The 15895-nt window shown below is 50.0% G+C and overlaps 8 protein-coding genes across 10 annotated transcripts; 2 read left to right on the top strand and 6 right to left on the bottom strand.

Annotated features, from left to right (window-relative positions):
- Positions 1 to 5: 5 nt before the first annotated feature.
- Positions 6 to 1299, bottom strand: LOC136188910 (copper homeostasis protein cutC homolog). Its single transcript, XM_065976723.1, has 8 exons — positions 1242 to 1299; positions 1138 to 1197; positions 912 to 1083; positions 649 to 689; positions 557 to 592; positions 373 to 506; positions 295 to 322; positions 6 to 239 (listed from the first exon to the last, which is right to left on the bottom strand). Exons 1-8 carry the CDS (start codon positions 1291 to 1293, stop codon positions 25 to 27), a joined length of 738 nt encoding a protein of 245 aa, XP_065832795.1. The 5' UTR covers positions 1294 to 1299; the 3' UTR covers positions 6 to 24.
- On the bottom strand, positions 1293 to 2459 carry LOC136188913 (isthmin-1-like). The gene is made up of 3 exons (XM_065976724.1): positions 2317 to 2459; positions 2030 to 2096; positions 1293 to 1973 (listed from the first exon to the last, which is right to left on the bottom strand). Exons 1-3 carry the CDS (start codon positions 2410 to 2412, stop codon positions 1447 to 1449), a joined length of 690 nt encoding a protein of 229 aa, XP_065832796.1. The 5' UTR covers positions 2413 to 2459; the 3' UTR covers positions 1293 to 1446.
- A 99-nt stretch (positions 2460 to 2558) lies between these two features.
- On the bottom strand, positions 2559 to 5910 carry LOC136188900 (uncharacterized). Of its 3 annotated transcripts, none has more exons than XM_065976710.1 (9): positions 5772 to 5910; positions 4806 to 5720; positions 4603 to 4746; positions 4326 to 4519; positions 4217 to 4268; positions 3834 to 3970; positions 3648 to 3737; positions 3389 to 3585; positions 2559 to 2633 (listed from the first exon to the last, which is right to left on the bottom strand). In XM_065976710.1, the coding sequence occupies exons 1-8, from the start codon at positions 5862 to 5864 to the stop codon at positions 3393 to 3395; spliced, it is 1818 nt and encodes a 605-aa protein (XP_065832782.1). In that variant the 5' UTR covers positions 5865 to 5910; the 3' UTR covers positions 2559 to 2633; positions 3389 to 3392. The 3 variants fall into 3 exon arrangements, with proteins under 3 accessions (XP_065832782.1, XP_065832781.1, XP_065832780.1); XM_065976709.1 differs by lacking the exon at positions 2559 to 2633 and adding an exon at positions 2650 to 3144; XM_065976708.1 differs by lacking the exon at positions 2559 to 2633 and having other exon boundaries at positions 2650 to 3585.
- Positions 5911 to 5952: 42 nt separating this feature from the next.
- On the top strand, positions 5953 to 8417 carry LOC136188904 (phenylalanine-4-hydroxylase-like). Its single transcript, XM_065976715.1, has 14 exons — positions 5953 to 6107; positions 6158 to 6289; positions 6358 to 6547; positions 6603 to 6703; positions 6753 to 6820; positions 6873 to 6923; positions 6971 to 7069; positions 7125 to 7171; positions 7227 to 7362; positions 7414 to 7483; positions 7531 to 7587; positions 7644 to 7739; positions 7798 to 7934; positions 7983 to 8417. The coding sequence occupies exons 1-14, from the start codon at positions 6075 to 6077 to the stop codon at positions 8158 to 8160; spliced, it is 1395 nt and encodes a 464-aa protein (XP_065832787.1). The 5' UTR covers positions 5953 to 6074; the 3' UTR covers positions 8161 to 8417.
- LOC136188908 (centriolar and ciliogenesis-associated protein HYLS1-like) lies at positions 7877 to 9789 on the bottom strand. The gene is made up of 11 exons (XM_065976721.1): positions 9620 to 9789; positions 9487 to 9567; positions 9286 to 9338; positions 9070 to 9224; positions 8955 to 9010; positions 8850 to 8899; positions 8759 to 8798; positions 8641 to 8704; positions 8505 to 8586; positions 8419 to 8457; positions 7877 to 8369 (listed from the first exon to the last, which is right to left on the bottom strand). The coding sequence occupies exons 1-11, from the start codon at positions 9756 to 9758 to the stop codon at positions 8268 to 8270; spliced, it is 861 nt and encodes a 286-aa protein (XP_065832793.1). The 5' UTR covers positions 9759 to 9789; the 3' UTR covers positions 7877 to 8267.
- On the bottom strand, positions 9785 to 12691 carry LOC136188907 (DNA-directed RNA polymerase III subunit RPC4-like). Its single transcript, XM_065976720.1, has 2 exons — positions 11929 to 12691; positions 9785 to 11869 (listed from the first exon to the last, which is right to left on the bottom strand). Exon 2 carries the CDS (start codon positions 10982 to 10984, stop codon positions 9830 to 9832), a length of 1155 nt encoding a protein of 384 aa, XP_065832792.1. The 5' UTR covers positions 10985 to 11869; positions 11929 to 12691; the 3' UTR covers positions 9785 to 9829.
- LOC136189084 (prolyl 3-hydroxylase 2-like) lies at positions 11064 to 13021 on the top strand. Its single transcript, XM_065976928.1, has 2 exons — positions 11064 to 12945; positions 12984 to 13021. The coding sequence occupies exons 1-2, from the start codon at positions 11064 to 11066 to the stop codon at positions 13019 to 13021; spliced, it is 1920 nt and encodes a 639-aa protein (XP_065833000.1).
- On the bottom strand, positions 12891 to 15835 carry LOC136188902 (E3 ubiquitin-protein ligase rfwd3.L-like). Its single transcript, XM_065976712.1, has 13 exons — positions 15516 to 15835; positions 15258 to 15462; positions 15117 to 15208; positions 14795 to 15064; positions 14649 to 14736; positions 14504 to 14599; positions 14279 to 14436; positions 14017 to 14214; positions 13848 to 13963; positions 13694 to 13794; positions 13438 to 13638; positions 13226 to 13374; positions 12891 to 13115 (listed from the first exon to the last, which is right to left on the bottom strand). The coding sequence occupies exons 2-13, from the start codon at positions 15291 to 15293 to the stop codon at positions 13040 to 13042; spliced, it is 1581 nt and encodes a 526-aa protein (XP_065832784.1). The 5' UTR covers positions 15294 to 15462; positions 15516 to 15835; the 3' UTR covers positions 12891 to 13039.
- Between the last annotated feature and the right edge of the window lie 60 nt (positions 15836 to 15895).

Consider the following 15895-nt stretch of genomic DNA (forward strand, 5'->3'; position numbering starts at 1 on the left):
ACGCGTCACGTGATGATGATAGATTTATTGACTCTTTGAGATTTTGATTAACGATTGGACTCGACTGACATCGCACACCTTGTGACCGTATTCGAGCGGTCGCAGTGCTGCACCCATGAATACGTCACTAGCCACATGCCGCATGCCACTAGCAATTGACTTCCGTGCGGAACAGTGGAATTCCGTTGCTCCCGTCAACGTCAATATTCTGTCGAGATTCTTCTCCGTTATTCCCCCGCCTGAGCAAATGAAACGAATAAATAAATAATAACATGAAATTTGCATATTCTATACCAGGCATAATAATTATTCTGTCCTCTGCCTGTGGAGATGGGGTCACAATTACTCAATGAGATAAAACGCTTCGCTGACCTGTTCTACGAGCTTGCGAATTGTGGGAGCACCTTCCAAAGCGGACGAATCCAATCCACTTGTCAGCACTCTCGCAAATCCCAATCCGATAACGTCCTCCAAAGCAGCGAAGGGATCACGCACAACGTCAAACGCTGGAAATTTTTCATTAGATTCAACACAGCATCTTGACAAACAAGGGCACCTCGGTGAAACGTTGCAGGCCGAGGCTTAATTAGATCTGACAGATCAATCGAAATGATATCTTTTAGTTGAACAAGGTCAAGCTAAGCTAACCCAGTAGAGTCGAGCAGCGGAGTTTGTCAACATCACCATCCCTAAACGAGACACTCTATTCGACTCGACTCGTTATGTCTCTGTTGTGACTCTGCATCTATCTGTGTGTCTGTTAGTCTTCCGGAAGTCTCTCAATATTTATTAGCGACTGCATGCCAGTCTGCATGCCTAGCCTAACTATGTGAACTTCATTTTGAGAATTTCATTAGAGGGTGAAGGATCACTGTCTAAGAACTTTTTCTACTCTTCTCTCCAGTCCTTACGCGGTGAGAATTCCGAATACGAAGCCATCGGCTCCCGCGTCTCTCAGCTGTCGTGCGTCTTCCGTCATCGTTTCCATGTCGACGTCGTCGTAGAGAAAATCGCCGCCGCGTGGACGAATCATGACGAAGACGGGCGTTCGCGTTACGTGCCGTTTGATCGTTCGGAGAGTGCCTTTCGAAAGAGAGCACGGTCGCGTTTAGACACAGAGGGAACGTCTGGATGAACCGATTGTTGGAGTCGTTCCCCCTTCGAATAAGTTGCCGCAGAGCTCAATTCGATTCGCTCCTGCTCAAGAGTTGCAGTCTGAGTATAACTGAACGCTTCTCTACCTCCTTTTTCGGCGTTTATAGCCGACTGAACGGAATCGACACACACTTCCATTCTACTTATCCGGGACGTTATTATTGGTTCTCTGAATCATTAGTCTAATTAACTAATTAAGCTAATATTCACATGTACAACAGAAACGAATCAGCAAATCGTCTCGAGATTTCTATTACTAGCGTATCTATGCTAAGGCGCAGATCTTGCGAGTCACTCTATTGACTCCCCTCTGTTGAACCACGAATTTTCGGCTTCGCGAATTTGCATTTCATATTCGGAAGTGGAAGGTCTCTCTGGGCAGTTTCTGCCGTTATTGGGAGGTCGGACGAGTTGATATTTTCTCCAGTCGCCTTCGCAAGTGAGCCACGGCTGTTTATCAAGCTCTCTATGCATTTGAAGATTGAGTCGACTGTTATACAGTCGAGGACTGCCAGCTCCGCTTCCTCGCGTGATAAGATAGATGTCATAGCAGCAGTGCTGCGATGGCAGATCGGCACTGTCAGGTATATGTTCAATGCAGTTGCTCGCGCCCGGATGGTAGACGAGGTCAGACGGATCGCTGATTTCGCGCCACTTGAAATTCCTGCCGTGTTTCTGGTCGTACATTAAGCTCCAGTGGTGAAAAGGCAGGCCGCCTAAATAGATGCAGGGACAACTCGGTAAAGCGCTGAAGACTTGATCTATTTCGTCTTTTAGAGCGAGATTATTGTCGATCCATTCTTCGCAGCCGCAGCAATCTACGAAGTATGAAGGTGAAAACGTCCTATGCATCACGCGCAAAAGCTGCTCGCACCTGGCTCGAGATCCTCGCCGCTTCCAGTAGGATCTTCAGTGAAGGGCGGGCGAGAATAAATGGGTATCTAGAAAAAAGGTACTATGAACAAACAGGACGGAGTAAGGCTGGGAGGAAGGGAGGGGAGGATGAAGTCACTGGTTTACAACTAAGGGAAATGACGCAATTCAAATCACATCGTTCGTCTGGAGACCTTTTCTACCATGCATGCGTCGGGTCGCGGGATGACGTACACGTAAAACAGATTTGTGCACCCTTATTATACATGCGAGCACTCTGAATCTTACAGTAGACGAAACAGTCTTCCGAACGCTTGCTGCCGACGCGCAGAAGAAGCCGCCGAGGAGGAGTACGGCAAGGAGTCGGAAAGCTGCTGATTCCATCGATCGCGAAAAAAGGCACGAAGACCGATCCTATCTCGTTGGCACTTTGCGACGATATGGCCGACGGATGAGGTCAAGTCAGTTATAAGCAATTCCGAAAGGGCGGCACGCCTTTATACCGTGCCGCCTTCTTCTCATAACTTTTTATTCGGATGATAGGTGGGGCCAGGAGTGAGAAAGGCTTCGCGGGCGCACGAAACGAAAGCACTACCGCTTCCTAACTGAACCACAAGATAAAACATCGTAAAAAAATCTATATTCAATGCGGAAACACGATTCGCATATCGTCTCGTCGCGCATTCAGCGTATTATCATTCGGCACAGCAGACATTATCAAAACGGAGCAAAGGACCTGGCGCCGGCGGCGTGCCGCCGCCGCTGCTTACATTGCGCGTTTGGCTCTAAGGAGACGACAGCTCAAACGCATAGGCGCAACTTAAAACTAGACAGGGGCCGATAGGTAGTGTTAATAACATTTATTTAGAGTCTAAGGGCCGCTTGACTTTGTCGGCTTCGGGGGTAACGCCGTCACGGCGAAGGGCGGACGTCGGCGGTGTCGGAATCGCACCAATTATACGGACTTGTGGCTTCCATGTTGATGCATTCGCTCACGTACGCAGAACGGAAATGCGGTGGGAGCAAATCGGGGGGCCCCGTCTCCCATGAAGGAACCGAAACCGTTCCGAGAAGCGAGCTCGACATTTCGGCTGGTTGCAGGTTGCGGCCGAGTTTCTTGGTACAAATACAACTACTAATCCTAGTAATGATCTAATGCAATTTGGAACCCCACCGCGAATCCCCGTCAATATTACAGGTCGCTCTGACTCCAACCGGCTGGGTATCAAAAATAGGGTATTTGCTCCTAATTTCGTTCACACCATATTGCTGTCTGCTGTGGGTGCACGTACGTACGTAAGGCACGTCACGAATGCAGGGAACGTCTAGTGGTATAGTCGGTGCGGGGCAGTGGGCTTACGTTCTCAAGGCAGGCCCATCAAATCGAGCAGGCAATTGATTTTCGCATTAAGCCACGATTTCTGCTTGGGCAGCAGGCTGGCGAGCCAATCGGCCGGCAAACGCGAATATCCGCACTTGCATCCGAGAACGGCGCCAACGACGGCGGCGTTCGTATCCGCATCGCCGCCGAGCATGATGAGATCACTGATAGCCGTTCTACGTGTACAAACAAAAAGAGGTAGGGTCGACTGGGCGCGAAAAGTCGATTAGAAATTCACTTATAATCGATCCGTTTTCTCAACGCTACACAAGCAGCTCCGAGCGGCTTGAAAGTGTACCCAATCTTCCTAGATTCGCAACACTTGACACTAAAGACACACACAAAAGCGTTAAAGGACAACAACAGCCCACCGCCGGCGGCGGCGTTGCCCCGCGGTTCACGGGGGTACCCACCACCAACCAACCTAAGAAAGTCTTTGCAATTCATATAATATTCAAAATCTTTCGCGTGATCGTCTTCGGTTAGAAGAGGTCGCGCCGCGCGTCGAGCGGCGTCGAGAACGCCCTCGACGCCTTCGGCGGTGGACGTGTCCGCGTCTCCCTGTACACGCACAACCGTCAGTCCGCGAGTCTCGTGCCAAAAAAAGACATCAAAACAGACGGCTTTGCGTAAGATGTAAGCGATTGAATGCATAATGCAAGTAGGTCGTCCTAATGCACTGAATTAGGAATCAGCCTCGTGTTGGTTCAGTTTCAATTAGGAAAACAGTGCGCTGCTATGCGTGCCACCATGCCGCTCGCTCGCTCGCCCACCCACCCACCCACCCGCGCTCTCTTCGTCTCTTACCTTCAACATGGTTGCTATCATTACGCTCACCGCAACGCAGCTCGCTTGGCAACTAGACGAACAACAAAACATCTTTGCTGCGTTTGATCTCGTGCGGATTCCTCTCTACCGCGGATCAGCGTGAGTCGCCTTGCAGATGCGCGTCGCATTCTGCGTCACTTCGTCGACGTCGTCGAAATTCGGCAAGCCGAGTATTGCCGTTCGCATCACGGCGCCGTTCGCCGCGTTGACGTTGCCGCACGACATCCACACGCGTTCGGCGACGTCGTGGGGATTCTTCACAAAAACTTTATCGTTGAGACACTGAAAGTAGAGAGAGAGAGAGAGAGAGAGAGAGAGAAGTATACGCATCAGTAAGTAAGAAAGAGAGTATCTATCAATCTCACTTTGCCGACGGTATTACCAATGCCAAATCCAACGGTGTCTCCCAGTTCAGGAAATCCTCTCGTGGCCCACTGGAGCAAACGCTCAGCAAAGTCCATTTCGTCCACAACGCCACCCCATAGAATTAGAGAATCCAGAAGAAGGATCTTACAACAAAAGATACGGATACCGAATAATATCAGCGTCTCGTGTTTTTCTTAGCTACCAATTGATCCGTATCGTCCGTCCAATCCCCAGGGGTCCACTTCAACCGATGCCGATCGCGTACCATATTCTCAATGGATAGTCGCCCCCCGCCGTAGTGAAACCGGCACTGATCCTCGGTCATGAATTCCGTGCACAATCCGAAGGCGTCGCCGAGCGCGGCGCCGTAGATGAGCCCACACACTTTGTCGGCGACTTCTGTCGGATTGAGCGAACTCGTTGCACCCCGCAGCGTCGCTCGTCCCAATTGCCGTTGGGTCGGTTGTCCGCTCGGGCTGAATTTTGCTTGCATAATCGCCTCGGATATCGAACCGCGCAGACGCGGAAACTCGACGACATTCTCCTCCTCCTCCTCCTTCTCCTCCTTCTCCTTCTCTTCTTGATACTTCTTTCGAAAGAAACTCAATGTCGCATCGGAGCCTTCGTCGCAGACGGACTGGGGCGGATTATCGTGACAGCGATTATAGTAAGCGAGCACTACTTCCATGGTAACCGTTGCCTGGCGACGCGACAGGGAAAATCGCGTGAGTAAATTCTGACTCAAATTCAGTCGTCGAAGTGTCGTCACGTGACCCATCTCGTCCGGATAGACGAGCAGACGATTGGACGAGACGTCGAGATGTTCGAGTTGGGGCAGGCGACAAATGGCGACGACGGGAAAGCGTTGGAGAACGTTCGAGCTCAGATTGAGCGTCTTGAGGTGAAGGAGAAAGCGAAACGAGTCCGGCAGAGTGGCGATTTGATTGTGGGAGAGATCGAGATGGGAGAGATGGGGCAAGTGGAATGAAAGTGGCTCGGGGATCGTCGCGAGGCGATTGAACGACGCGTTAAGGCGTTCGATCACGTTGGGCATCGGAAAGAGATTGATCGGTATGTCGGTTATCGCTTTGCTCGCGCCCGATTGCGAGCCGATGTGCTAGAACGCAAAATTTGGGCGCGAAGTCGCCGACGGCGTCGGTCGAGCTACCTTCATGTATTCTTCGAATGTGAAATGTTGACTGAGATCGATCGAGCGTTTACCGAGCGTTTCTTCGCTCGGTATGCCATAGAAGTTGCCCATTTTGTTTCAGCACGTCATGTATCCGGGCACTGCAACGTGCTATTATACGTGGAACTCGTCACATTTTTACAGTTTTTTCCAAGCAAAAGTAAAGTACTTAATATTGATTGAAAACGAGTGTGATTTGCTAACACATGGAACGAAAATTCTTGCGTGTCATGTGATTGTCATCGCGTGACGTCACGAGCCAGGTCCGCGCAACCGACGTAAATGGAGCAGTCGCCCTCTAAACGACCGAAAATGGTATAGGAATTGCTTTTCCAGCTTTGAAATTTACCAATGACTACCTAAAGCAAAAAGACGGGCACTTTTCGTCGTCTACCAACGACGTAGCGTCGAAAAACGACAAGCCAGCGAAGACGGCGCTCATGTTCTCATTGGCCCATTCAATCGGATCGCTAGCAAACGCCTTGAAACCGTTTGAAGTGAGTAGATTAGAGCGGAGAACAGCAAAAGGAAGCGCAACGTGGGCGTGGCGGGGGCGTGTTTGCAGGAATTAAAAATAAATATGGAGCACATTGAATCACGACCGTCGAAAACATCGTCGGACTGCTACGATTTCTTTGTTGAGTGCATCGACTGCGATAGCGCCAAGTTGAGCAGACTCGTCGAATGTCTCGAGAAGCATGCCACCAATGTGAGAGTGTGCACTGAAAATCCGGACGATTCGCCGGCAGATTCAGGTTGCGAAGACGCCACTGCATTTTTAAAACTCAGTTTCTTTTCTCTCTCTCTCAGTTCCTTGGTTTCCTCGAAAAATTTCCGATTTGGATAAATTTGCCAATCACATTCTCCAATACGGCGGATCAGAAGGCGGGGAGCTGGACGCCGATCATCCTGTAAGACAATGACGCGTCTATCAAGCCCTTGTCGTCAAGCACTTGTTAGGGTTTCACGGATCCTGTCTATCGAGCTCGAAGGAAGGAATTCGCTGACATCGCTATTAAATATAGACAGTAAACGTAAGAGCAAAAAGAGTATCTCGTATTACCTTTCTCTCTGCTTCAGTGGCGAACCCATTCCAAGAGTTACCTATACAGAAGATGAGATCAAAACTTGGTGAGTCTTTGTCTTTGTCTAACTCGTAGTGACGTCGTTCTGCTAAGGGGCACGGTGTACAATGGACTAAAGAAACTCTTTCCCACGCACGCGTGCAAAGAACACACGTCCGTATTTCCACTACTGGAAGAACAGTGCGGCTACAGGTGAACAGAAGAAACCCTTGCACAATCAAGAGAGAGACTTTAGAATCTTTCCTAGGGAAGATAACATTCCCCAACTGGAAGACGTCTCCAATTTTCTAAAGAGTAGAGGGACACAATGTTGAGACAACCTTGTGGCTAACCCTTTGTCTTTCCCTAGGCTGCACGGGCTTCCAACTGCGCCCCGTTGCAGGGCTCCTGTCGTCGCGCGACTTTCTTGCCGGTCTAGCGTTTCGTGTCTTCCACTCGACCCAGTACATTCGTCACGGATCGAAACCGAAGTATACGCCTGAGCCGTAAGAGGACGACGATCATTGTATACATGAGATGTATTCTATTGGCTCCAGAGACGTGTGCCACGAGCTGTTGGGTCACGCTCCTCTTTTTGCCAATCCGGCCTTCGCCGAATTCTCCCAGGTTAGTTTGACGACGTTGGTGCCAACCTCATCAAGAGACGTGAATAGGAAATTGGTCTTGCTTCCATTGGAGCGTCGGATGACTATATAAAGAAACTGGCAACTGTAAGTATACTACTGGGGGAAAAAAAACACGAAACGAGTTACTTATTATTATCCAGTGCTACTGGTTCACAATTGAATTCGGATTGTGCAAGCAGCTGGGAAAGATGAAAGCATATGGGGCTGGTTTGCTGTCATCTTTTGGGGAATTGGAGGCACGTCAATTTGCCAGCAGTGCAATCACCGCTCACAGTTTTCTTTTCTTTATTCCAGTACTCCATTGAGAGTGACACGCCAAAGCGTGTCCCATTCGATCCTCCCTCAACTGCTGAGCAGGAGTACCCTGTGACTAAATATCAGCCATTGTACTATTACACAGAGAGCTTTGAAAGTGCGCTGGAAAAAATGAGGTGAACGTGGTGGGCTCTCCGCGCAAGTCTCATAGTCTCTTTCAATAGGGCGTTTGCCGCTACGATACCAAAAGCGTTCACCGTTCGCTACAATCCGTATACGGAAAGCATCGAAGTGCTGAACAGTCTCGACAAAGTCAAGAACGTTGCGCTCGGTATCAAGTCGCAAGTCGACGTGCTGATGAGGGCAATGGAGAAAATAAACGGGGACGGGGACGAGAAGTGACGAGACGAACGAGTGGAGTAGCTAAGCTAACTGGGACGCTCATTTCACTACTCTATATTATTGTCTGTGCTATTACACCAAGTCAATTTCTTACTAGCTGTCACCCTCTAGTGTTTTGCGAGTGCTTGCCTTACGGCCCATCGAAGCGACTGGCGCTTCTTGTCGGGAGGCGGAACGTAGGCATTTGGCGGGGAAATTTGATGTTGGCGCTGAAAAAAAATTGTCAATAAAAAAAGACAATGAACGAGTCCAACTTACATGCGTAGAAAGTCGAGAATGTCCTCTTTCGAAGTGCTCCTACACGAACGGATATAGCGTAAGTCAACGTCGCGCGGCATGTTCACCTTCAGGGCCCATCGCAAATGATTGTGACCGTTTTCGCCGGGCAACGGGCACTGGGACCACTGTTCGCGATATTCGTGATACCTAAACGCAAAGACGCGTCGTTAGGAGAGAACGGCGACGTCGTTTTTCACCGACAATCGGACGGGATCGCATCGGCGTATCCTCCCCGGCTCTCTCCCATTGTTAACAGGACGAATGACTGCATGTGAGAACAATTGCGAGGCAGAGGCGTACAATAAGCGTACCGACTTACAAGAGGGAGGGCAAAGCGGAGCTCTCGCTTTCGCAGAAGCCTTGAAAACATGAAAATGTCAAAACCAGTCGTATTGAAAATACACAAATACCGAATCAGGACGAGATTCACTCTGACATTGACTGCTTTCGTCTGATGTCTCTACATACGAAACAGTCGAGTCTCTTCACAATGACCATAAGGTAGACTGCATTACCGCGACTAATGTTTGCTGACGTCTCACTAAGAGACTCTCGCAGAGATTCTCTCTTTCTGTGATAGGACTCGCATGAGAAGAAGTGAGCGATCCCCCAAGGCACTAGTAGCCAAACCGTAGAACTTTTCGCACGCAACGGCGTGGACGATCGCGAACGCTTTCAGCACGCGGCGACGACGGCGACGACGATTCTTCGATACTGACGAACGACGCGTCGCCCTGAATTTCCATATGAGGAGGAACGATGGGACGTCGATTTTCGTCGACGACCTGAGCAGTCAGACAAACACTAAGTGATTTATGCAGCGAGCAAACAGAAGAATCTCTTTACCACAGAAAACACGGCTTTTCTAGTCTTCTGCCGACCGAAAACATCAGGTGATTCTAACAAGATGAAAATAGCATACTACTATCTCTATCTACTGTTAGTGACGTTAGCACTACGGGCCTAGGCTTCTGCCCACAAAGCTCTGAAAGTGGGTACACGGATAGAGACGAGGTGAAGCGGTCATGACTAATAATGAATAGGTACCCAGAGATGATTTTGTGCTTTCGGGCGACGATTTCGCGGTCGTCGACGAAACGGATTCTGTCAAGACAAGCTTCTCGAGATCTAAACACAGTTCTAGACAGACGCATTGCGCGGTTTCTAGAACGTGGGATACCGTTTTTGAACGATTCCAGCACGTCGCCGTCGATGTTTCCGTAGCCAAGCGCTTCCAAGTGACGCTTAACGTCATCGCGATTAAACCACAGTTCGCTAAGCGATTCGCGACGACTCGAAGACGTCGAATCGGCCGCCATCGGATTTTTAAACAAAGACGTTAGAGCGTTAACGCGCGCTAAGTGAAGTTCCAAAATTAAATTCTGTTAAATTATTGCGTCGCGTCCGTATGAGAATGTAGTCGAGGCATGCAGACAACTCTGTGGGACGTTTGTCCAAAAGTCGTCAAATGAGAAGTCTTCTGCTCATCTTCGTCAATGGAAGAAACTTCTTGAAGAAAACCACATGACGATCCCATGCCTAAATCAAAAGAGACTCCACTTCCGCCCATTTTTAATTCAATTCGACCACATTTGTGAACTGCCAGCTTTCCCACGCGTCCACTTGATAAAGTCTTAAAGGTATTGTCATCTTCTGCTACTGTCTCATTTGGCAATGCATGTGGAAACTGAAAGAAAATGTCTCGCTTTCGAGACGATTCCTCGACAGAAAATAGATCGCCTGGATGAATTCGTTTCTTAACTATTGGCATCGGTGGAACAACAGTTTGCGTTGCTAGGTCAATCTTCTCTGCACATGCCTTCATGGTATTATTCTCATCGTTTGGTTCCTCTTTGATTCTAACGTCGTCTGATTCCTCCCCTACCTTCATATCTCCTTTTTCAAGACGTCGTAGTGATGATAACAAAGGCAACTGAACAGGGACGAGAAAATCATGAAGGCAATCGCCATCATCCACATCGACATCAGCATCAGCATCAATATCCATCGCGTATGCAGTGGAAAACGAATTACAGCCATCGATTCCATCCTCAATCTTCTCCCCAACCGTTAATCTTCCCCTTTTCTGACTGCTATCTCCGCTACTACCACCACCACCTCCGCCAATACTATCTCGTATTCTTGAGTCTGTTCGACGCGATGCAGTACGTGGGCCAGCCGAAAAGATACCATCGGTTGTCTCGGTCGCTCGCTTTGATCTTTTCCTCGTCTCCTTTTCTCTTCGATTTGATTTCGTATGTGGACTATCCTTCGCGCCTTCTTTGCTTCCTCCAGCTTCGTCCTGCGTCGCCGCCGTTGGCATTTCGAGCTTCTTGCGTATAGGAATTTTCGGCTTGAAGAGTCGCTTCGGTGGAGCGCTGCCGCCTAGCGTCAAATCGCGTTCCGATCGAAACGACTGGAGCCGAGCGCCGGACGGGACCGACAGCGGAGTCCGCTTGTTTGAAAATACGCCACCGGCAATACTGTCAGCCGAGGCAACGCTGTCGGGTGTCTGCACGCTATTGGAAATCGGCTTTTGAGACATTCAGCAACATGTAGATGTCACGTGATTAGAGACGAACTTCCCGGCTAGGCGCCTGCAGCAGTGTGGGCGAAACCGCTTTATGTCGGTCGTCATTTGGCTATTGTTCTCGCTCCCTTTTCTCGTTGCCGGCAAACAGCGCGAGTCGGCGTACGATCGCGCTGTTCGACACTACGACGCCGCAGAATGGCAAGCGGCGATCGACGCGTTCGAAATCGCTCTCGCCGATTATAGCGCGTGGAAAGACGACCTTGTCGCCTGCTACAAAACATGCGGCAACGAGCCGTGGACGATCAACGAAGCGACGGACGACTTCGAACCGAAAACGATAGCGAGTCTCGTCGAAATGAGCGACTGCGCTTCGGCGTGTTACGGCGAAGCCGGCGACGGTCGCGCGGGGGCGGGGTCAATTGAAATTCTTCGACGCGCCGACGACTACCGAACGCGCGCCGCCTATCATTATTTACAATTTTGCTACTATAGTATTGGCAATCTCGAGCGTGCCGTCCAGGCGGCGCATACTTACGTCGAAGCGAATTTCGAGGATAAGGTGATGGATCGTAATTTGGACTTCTACGAAAAGGCCGACGGCTATTCGCCGACATTCGCCGTTTCCATGGAGCCAAGTCATTATCTGAGTCTCTATTTCAAGGGAGTCAGCCGATATGAGAAGAAGGATTATAAGGAGTGCGCCAGCCTATTTGAGGCCGCTCTTCAGGCTTACTATCACGAAGTGGACCTGTGTCACGCCATGTGTCAAATTGTTCCACGACAGAGTGCCGCCGCCGCCTCGTCAAAGAAGAAGAAGTCGTCCTTTATTGACGTCATCAGTCGAGCGTTCAAAGACTTGCTGCGGTGTAGGTTAAATTGTAGCGACGGTGCCGTCGGCTACAAGACGGGATTATCCGATCGTGATGGATACGAGCGCATGCATTATCATTACTTACAGTTCTGCTATTTCAAGCTGGGCTTGGTGCAAGACGCCCTGGCGACGTCGCTTCTGTACGCTGAGCTCAAGCCCGACGACGAAGTCATGCAGAGCAATATCGTCTTTTATAAGTCAAAGATTGGGCCTGGAGTCAAACCGAGAAAGGAAATCGTGCACATACGACAGCGACGGCGAGAGGCGAAGCTATTGGCTCAAACGCCAATGACGGAAACGGAAACGGACACGACGACGACAACGGTCGAAGAAGACGACGAGCCTCTTGGCCCGTTTTCCGCTCGGTCTTCGGCCGAACGCCAATCCTCCATTCCCAAAAAGAAGGCTTCTCTTCCGACTCGCGACGACTCCTATCACGCATCGCCTAGCAACTGGACAATTGACTACGACAACGCATCGACAGGCAAGCGCACCGTCGACGACGATGTCATCCTTCTCCTGCCGCCGCCCGGACAGGAGAAACTCGAACGCGTCGTCGCCGAAGGTCTTCTTACCGAGCGCAATTGCGAGCAACTCGTGAAGCTTGCCGAGGTCGGCGCCCAGCCGGGCGACGGCTACGGCGCCAACGCTCATCCGCACACGACGTTTGAGAAATTCGAGGGGCTCGACATTCTCGACGCTGCCGAATCGGCGCGCGACGGTCGACTGGATCGCGTCGCGAGTCGGCTGTATCTCGACGCCGCCGAGAAGAGTCGCGCTCTCGTCGAGAAGCAGCTTCGTCTGAATCGGACGCTCTACTTGACGTACACGCATCTCGTCTGTCGCACGGCGCTGGAGTTGCGTGGAGACGAGCGCGAGGCGACCGAGCTGAGCCATCCCGTTCATTCGGACAACTGCATCATACGGCGCGGCGGACGCGAGTGCGCCAAGGTGGCGCCCGCCTACACGTGGCGCGACTACAGCGCCATACTCTACTTGAACGACGACTTCGTTGGCGGAGACTTTTTCTGGGCGCACACGAATTTGACGATTGAGACGACGGTTCGACCCAAGTGCGGACGACTGGTTGGCTTCGACGGCGGTCACTATCACGGCGTGACGGGAATTGCGTCTGGAAAGCGATGCGCTGTCGCCTTGTGGTTCACCCTCGATCCTGAGCACGAGGAGAAGGCAAGTCAAAAGGCAAGGAAAATTTTCGCCGACTTGAAAGATTCGACAGCGACGGCGCCGGATCGCAAGGATGATGATAACCTGCGTTCAAACAGAACACATACTGAGTTTTGAGCATTTGAAGTAGAAAATCTTTTGCTGTACACTTAGTGTGGGGTATGAATTGACCGGCGTTACGTTCTCGTACTTACTTTTGTCCGTGCCATGCGTATATGTTTAGTTCGCGTCCAGTCAGCGTGGCTAGATGATGACTGTCAAATGGCTTTGCGTGCATTATTGGGCTTTGGCAAGGGTCTAGTCTTTGATGAAGGGCATCGGTCTTGGTATTCCAGATGTGGACCTGAAAGAGAGAGAGAGAGAGAGAGAGTAAGAAAACGTTACTGAGCAACCCTTGCCTTCTTACCGCTTTCGTGTCTTCGTTCGGGATGGCAGCAAACAAGGTGTCAGACTCGTTGGGACGTTTCATCAGACAGGAACGCGAAAGGACGGTGCACTTTGAACCCAACTGAACCAGACAACTCCGCCGCTCAGCCATTTCTTCAGACGGACGGAGAATACTGTCATCCCGTTCCTGAATCTGAGAAACATCAGGAACTGAAGAGACCTACACACAGAAAAGTCAGTCAGGCTTAGTAATGTGCGTTATATGGCTCTCCAACCAGATGTTGGGCAAACGGCACTTCTGGCGTAGGTCTCATGGAAATCAAACAACGACCACGATGAATTTCATCGTAATAACAGCTAGAAGAGAAACAGGATCCTGAAGAAATCAACGGATAATGTAGGAGTAAAACACGTGTGATTCAGCAGTACCTGACGGCGTTGCCAGGCGAGAGCTACGAGGAGAAAAAGAACGCAGCGATTCTTCGTCCGTTCCAAGAGCAAGAACATCTTTAGGCACGACAGCCAAAAGACTGCCAGCGCCAAAACTGAAACAGATAATCAATTTTCTGTTATTCAATTCGGCGAGATTCCTTCTTACTGTTTCCATGACGGAATATGAGAGAGAGAAATGACGGGAGTAGGACTTGAAAACGGCTTAAAAAATCCAAGCGGCCGCTCCGTATTACGAGTGTCGAAAACGAAAATTTCGCCGTTTTGCAAACCGCAATAAAACCGATTAAAACAACCCTCGCGACAGTCCCACGCACACGACCACGCGGGAGCTGAGACAGAATAGCTATGAGAATAAAAGAAATAACTGTGCACAAGGTGAAGTCCATTCAGTATCATCAGCTATATACCTTTGAACGACGCTGTTTGTTAGCAGACTCGTGACTTTTATCGTTTTATCCATCGAACAAGTCAAAACCAACTCCTTTTCGAGACCAGCGTGAAGATCTTTGATCAATTTATTATGAACAGGGATGAACTGGCTATGTTCCATAGCCGTAGGACTGACCTGCAACGACAGAACATCAGTGAGACCTCAAGTAGGAAAACAGCCTCTTCCTCCTCTTCCTCCTTACTTTTAACACTCCAAATTGACTATTACCGATTCCTCTTTTCGATACGACAAACACCGATGCTGAGGCACAGAAATCCAACTGACGAGCAGTAGCCGACTAAGAGAAGATGAGACGAATCGACTAACAACGAAAGTGTCGATCTGACCTCGTCAACAACGGACGACGCCTTTTTCCTAAACATCTCCTCGACACTTTCTTGTTTTTCCCTGGGACCCTGCAACTCCACTCCATGGCTACAAAAACGTCCTACTCTACTACTCCACCATCAGAGTGTCTCGCGTCGTTTTATACCTGACTTTCGGCTGCTGAGAAACGCTCGCTTTCACTTTCATCAGCTCGGACTTTAATAATTGGCACTCGAGTCTCGCCTGTGCTTCGTTTCGTTCCGCCTTTTGTCTTGCCTCGCGTTCCACTTCGAGATCCTCCTCCAGCTTCGCTTTGCCTTGATCGTCTTGAACAACAACCGACTGGGCGTACAGAACGCGAATGTCGTGCTTCTTTGCCGACGCATTGCACTGCGGACATTCTTTCCGTGTACCCTTGATCCATCGCCTAATGCATCTATACATTGGATAAAAATTGTGTCAGAGGCGTGAGTTTGAGCCTTTAGTACCTTTCTCCGAATAGATGTCCGCACTTTAGCGAGGCGAGACGATGATTTCCTGAGCTCGACCACGGCTCGAAGCAGATCGGGCATATTTGGTCCTATAACGGTTTCGATTTGCTCGGGTTTGACCTGCAAGTGCTATCCCACCTCCGAAGCGGCTTCGACGACTTCGTCGAACGACATTCGCGCAGAAGGAAACTGAAAGTATAGATTCACGGCACCGTAAACGATTGGGAACTGGCGGGAATTCTGTAGGTCATCGACACTGCCTCCGGAAATCTACCCGCCCGCAAAGAGTGGTAGAAGGGGCTGATAGTCAAGAGCACCGGGCCCTGATTTCGTAGTTCTTCAGCTGTGATGTAGGGCTCAAAAAGAGGCGGAATTTTCTGCACTTCATTCTCATACCTTTCCTCCTGCAAAGGCTTTAAACGGGCTATGTGACGTTTGATGGATTCGTTGACTTTGTAGCAAACGGACGAACGCGAGAGGTCAGACGTCCCAACTTGTCAATTTATGATGCTTTCGTCGTTGCTTTTCCGTAGCAGGAAACGGTCCAATCCACGGCTACTACACAACCAGAGTGTCTCCTCATCTCGTGCCTGAGAAACCACTTCAATAAATTAATGAGACTCGATTCTCGCCTGAAATCGAAATCTGAGGAGGATCTCTTGAAGTGGAACGCGAGGCAAGACAGAAGGCGGAACGAACAGTCGACGCGCACTCTGCGACATTTCCCCAAGTTATGCAGCGTTTTGCTTCCGATCTGCCCACGCTCGTAAAAGATA

This window comes from Oscarella lobularis, chromosome 7 (genome assembly GCF_947507565.1).
Source record: "Oscarella lobularis chromosome 7, ooOscLobu1.1, whole genome shotgun sequence".
In the NCBI taxonomy this organism is placed as follows: domain Eukaryota; kingdom Metazoa; phylum Porifera; class Homoscleromorpha; order Homosclerophorida; family Oscarellidae; genus Oscarella; species Oscarella lobularis.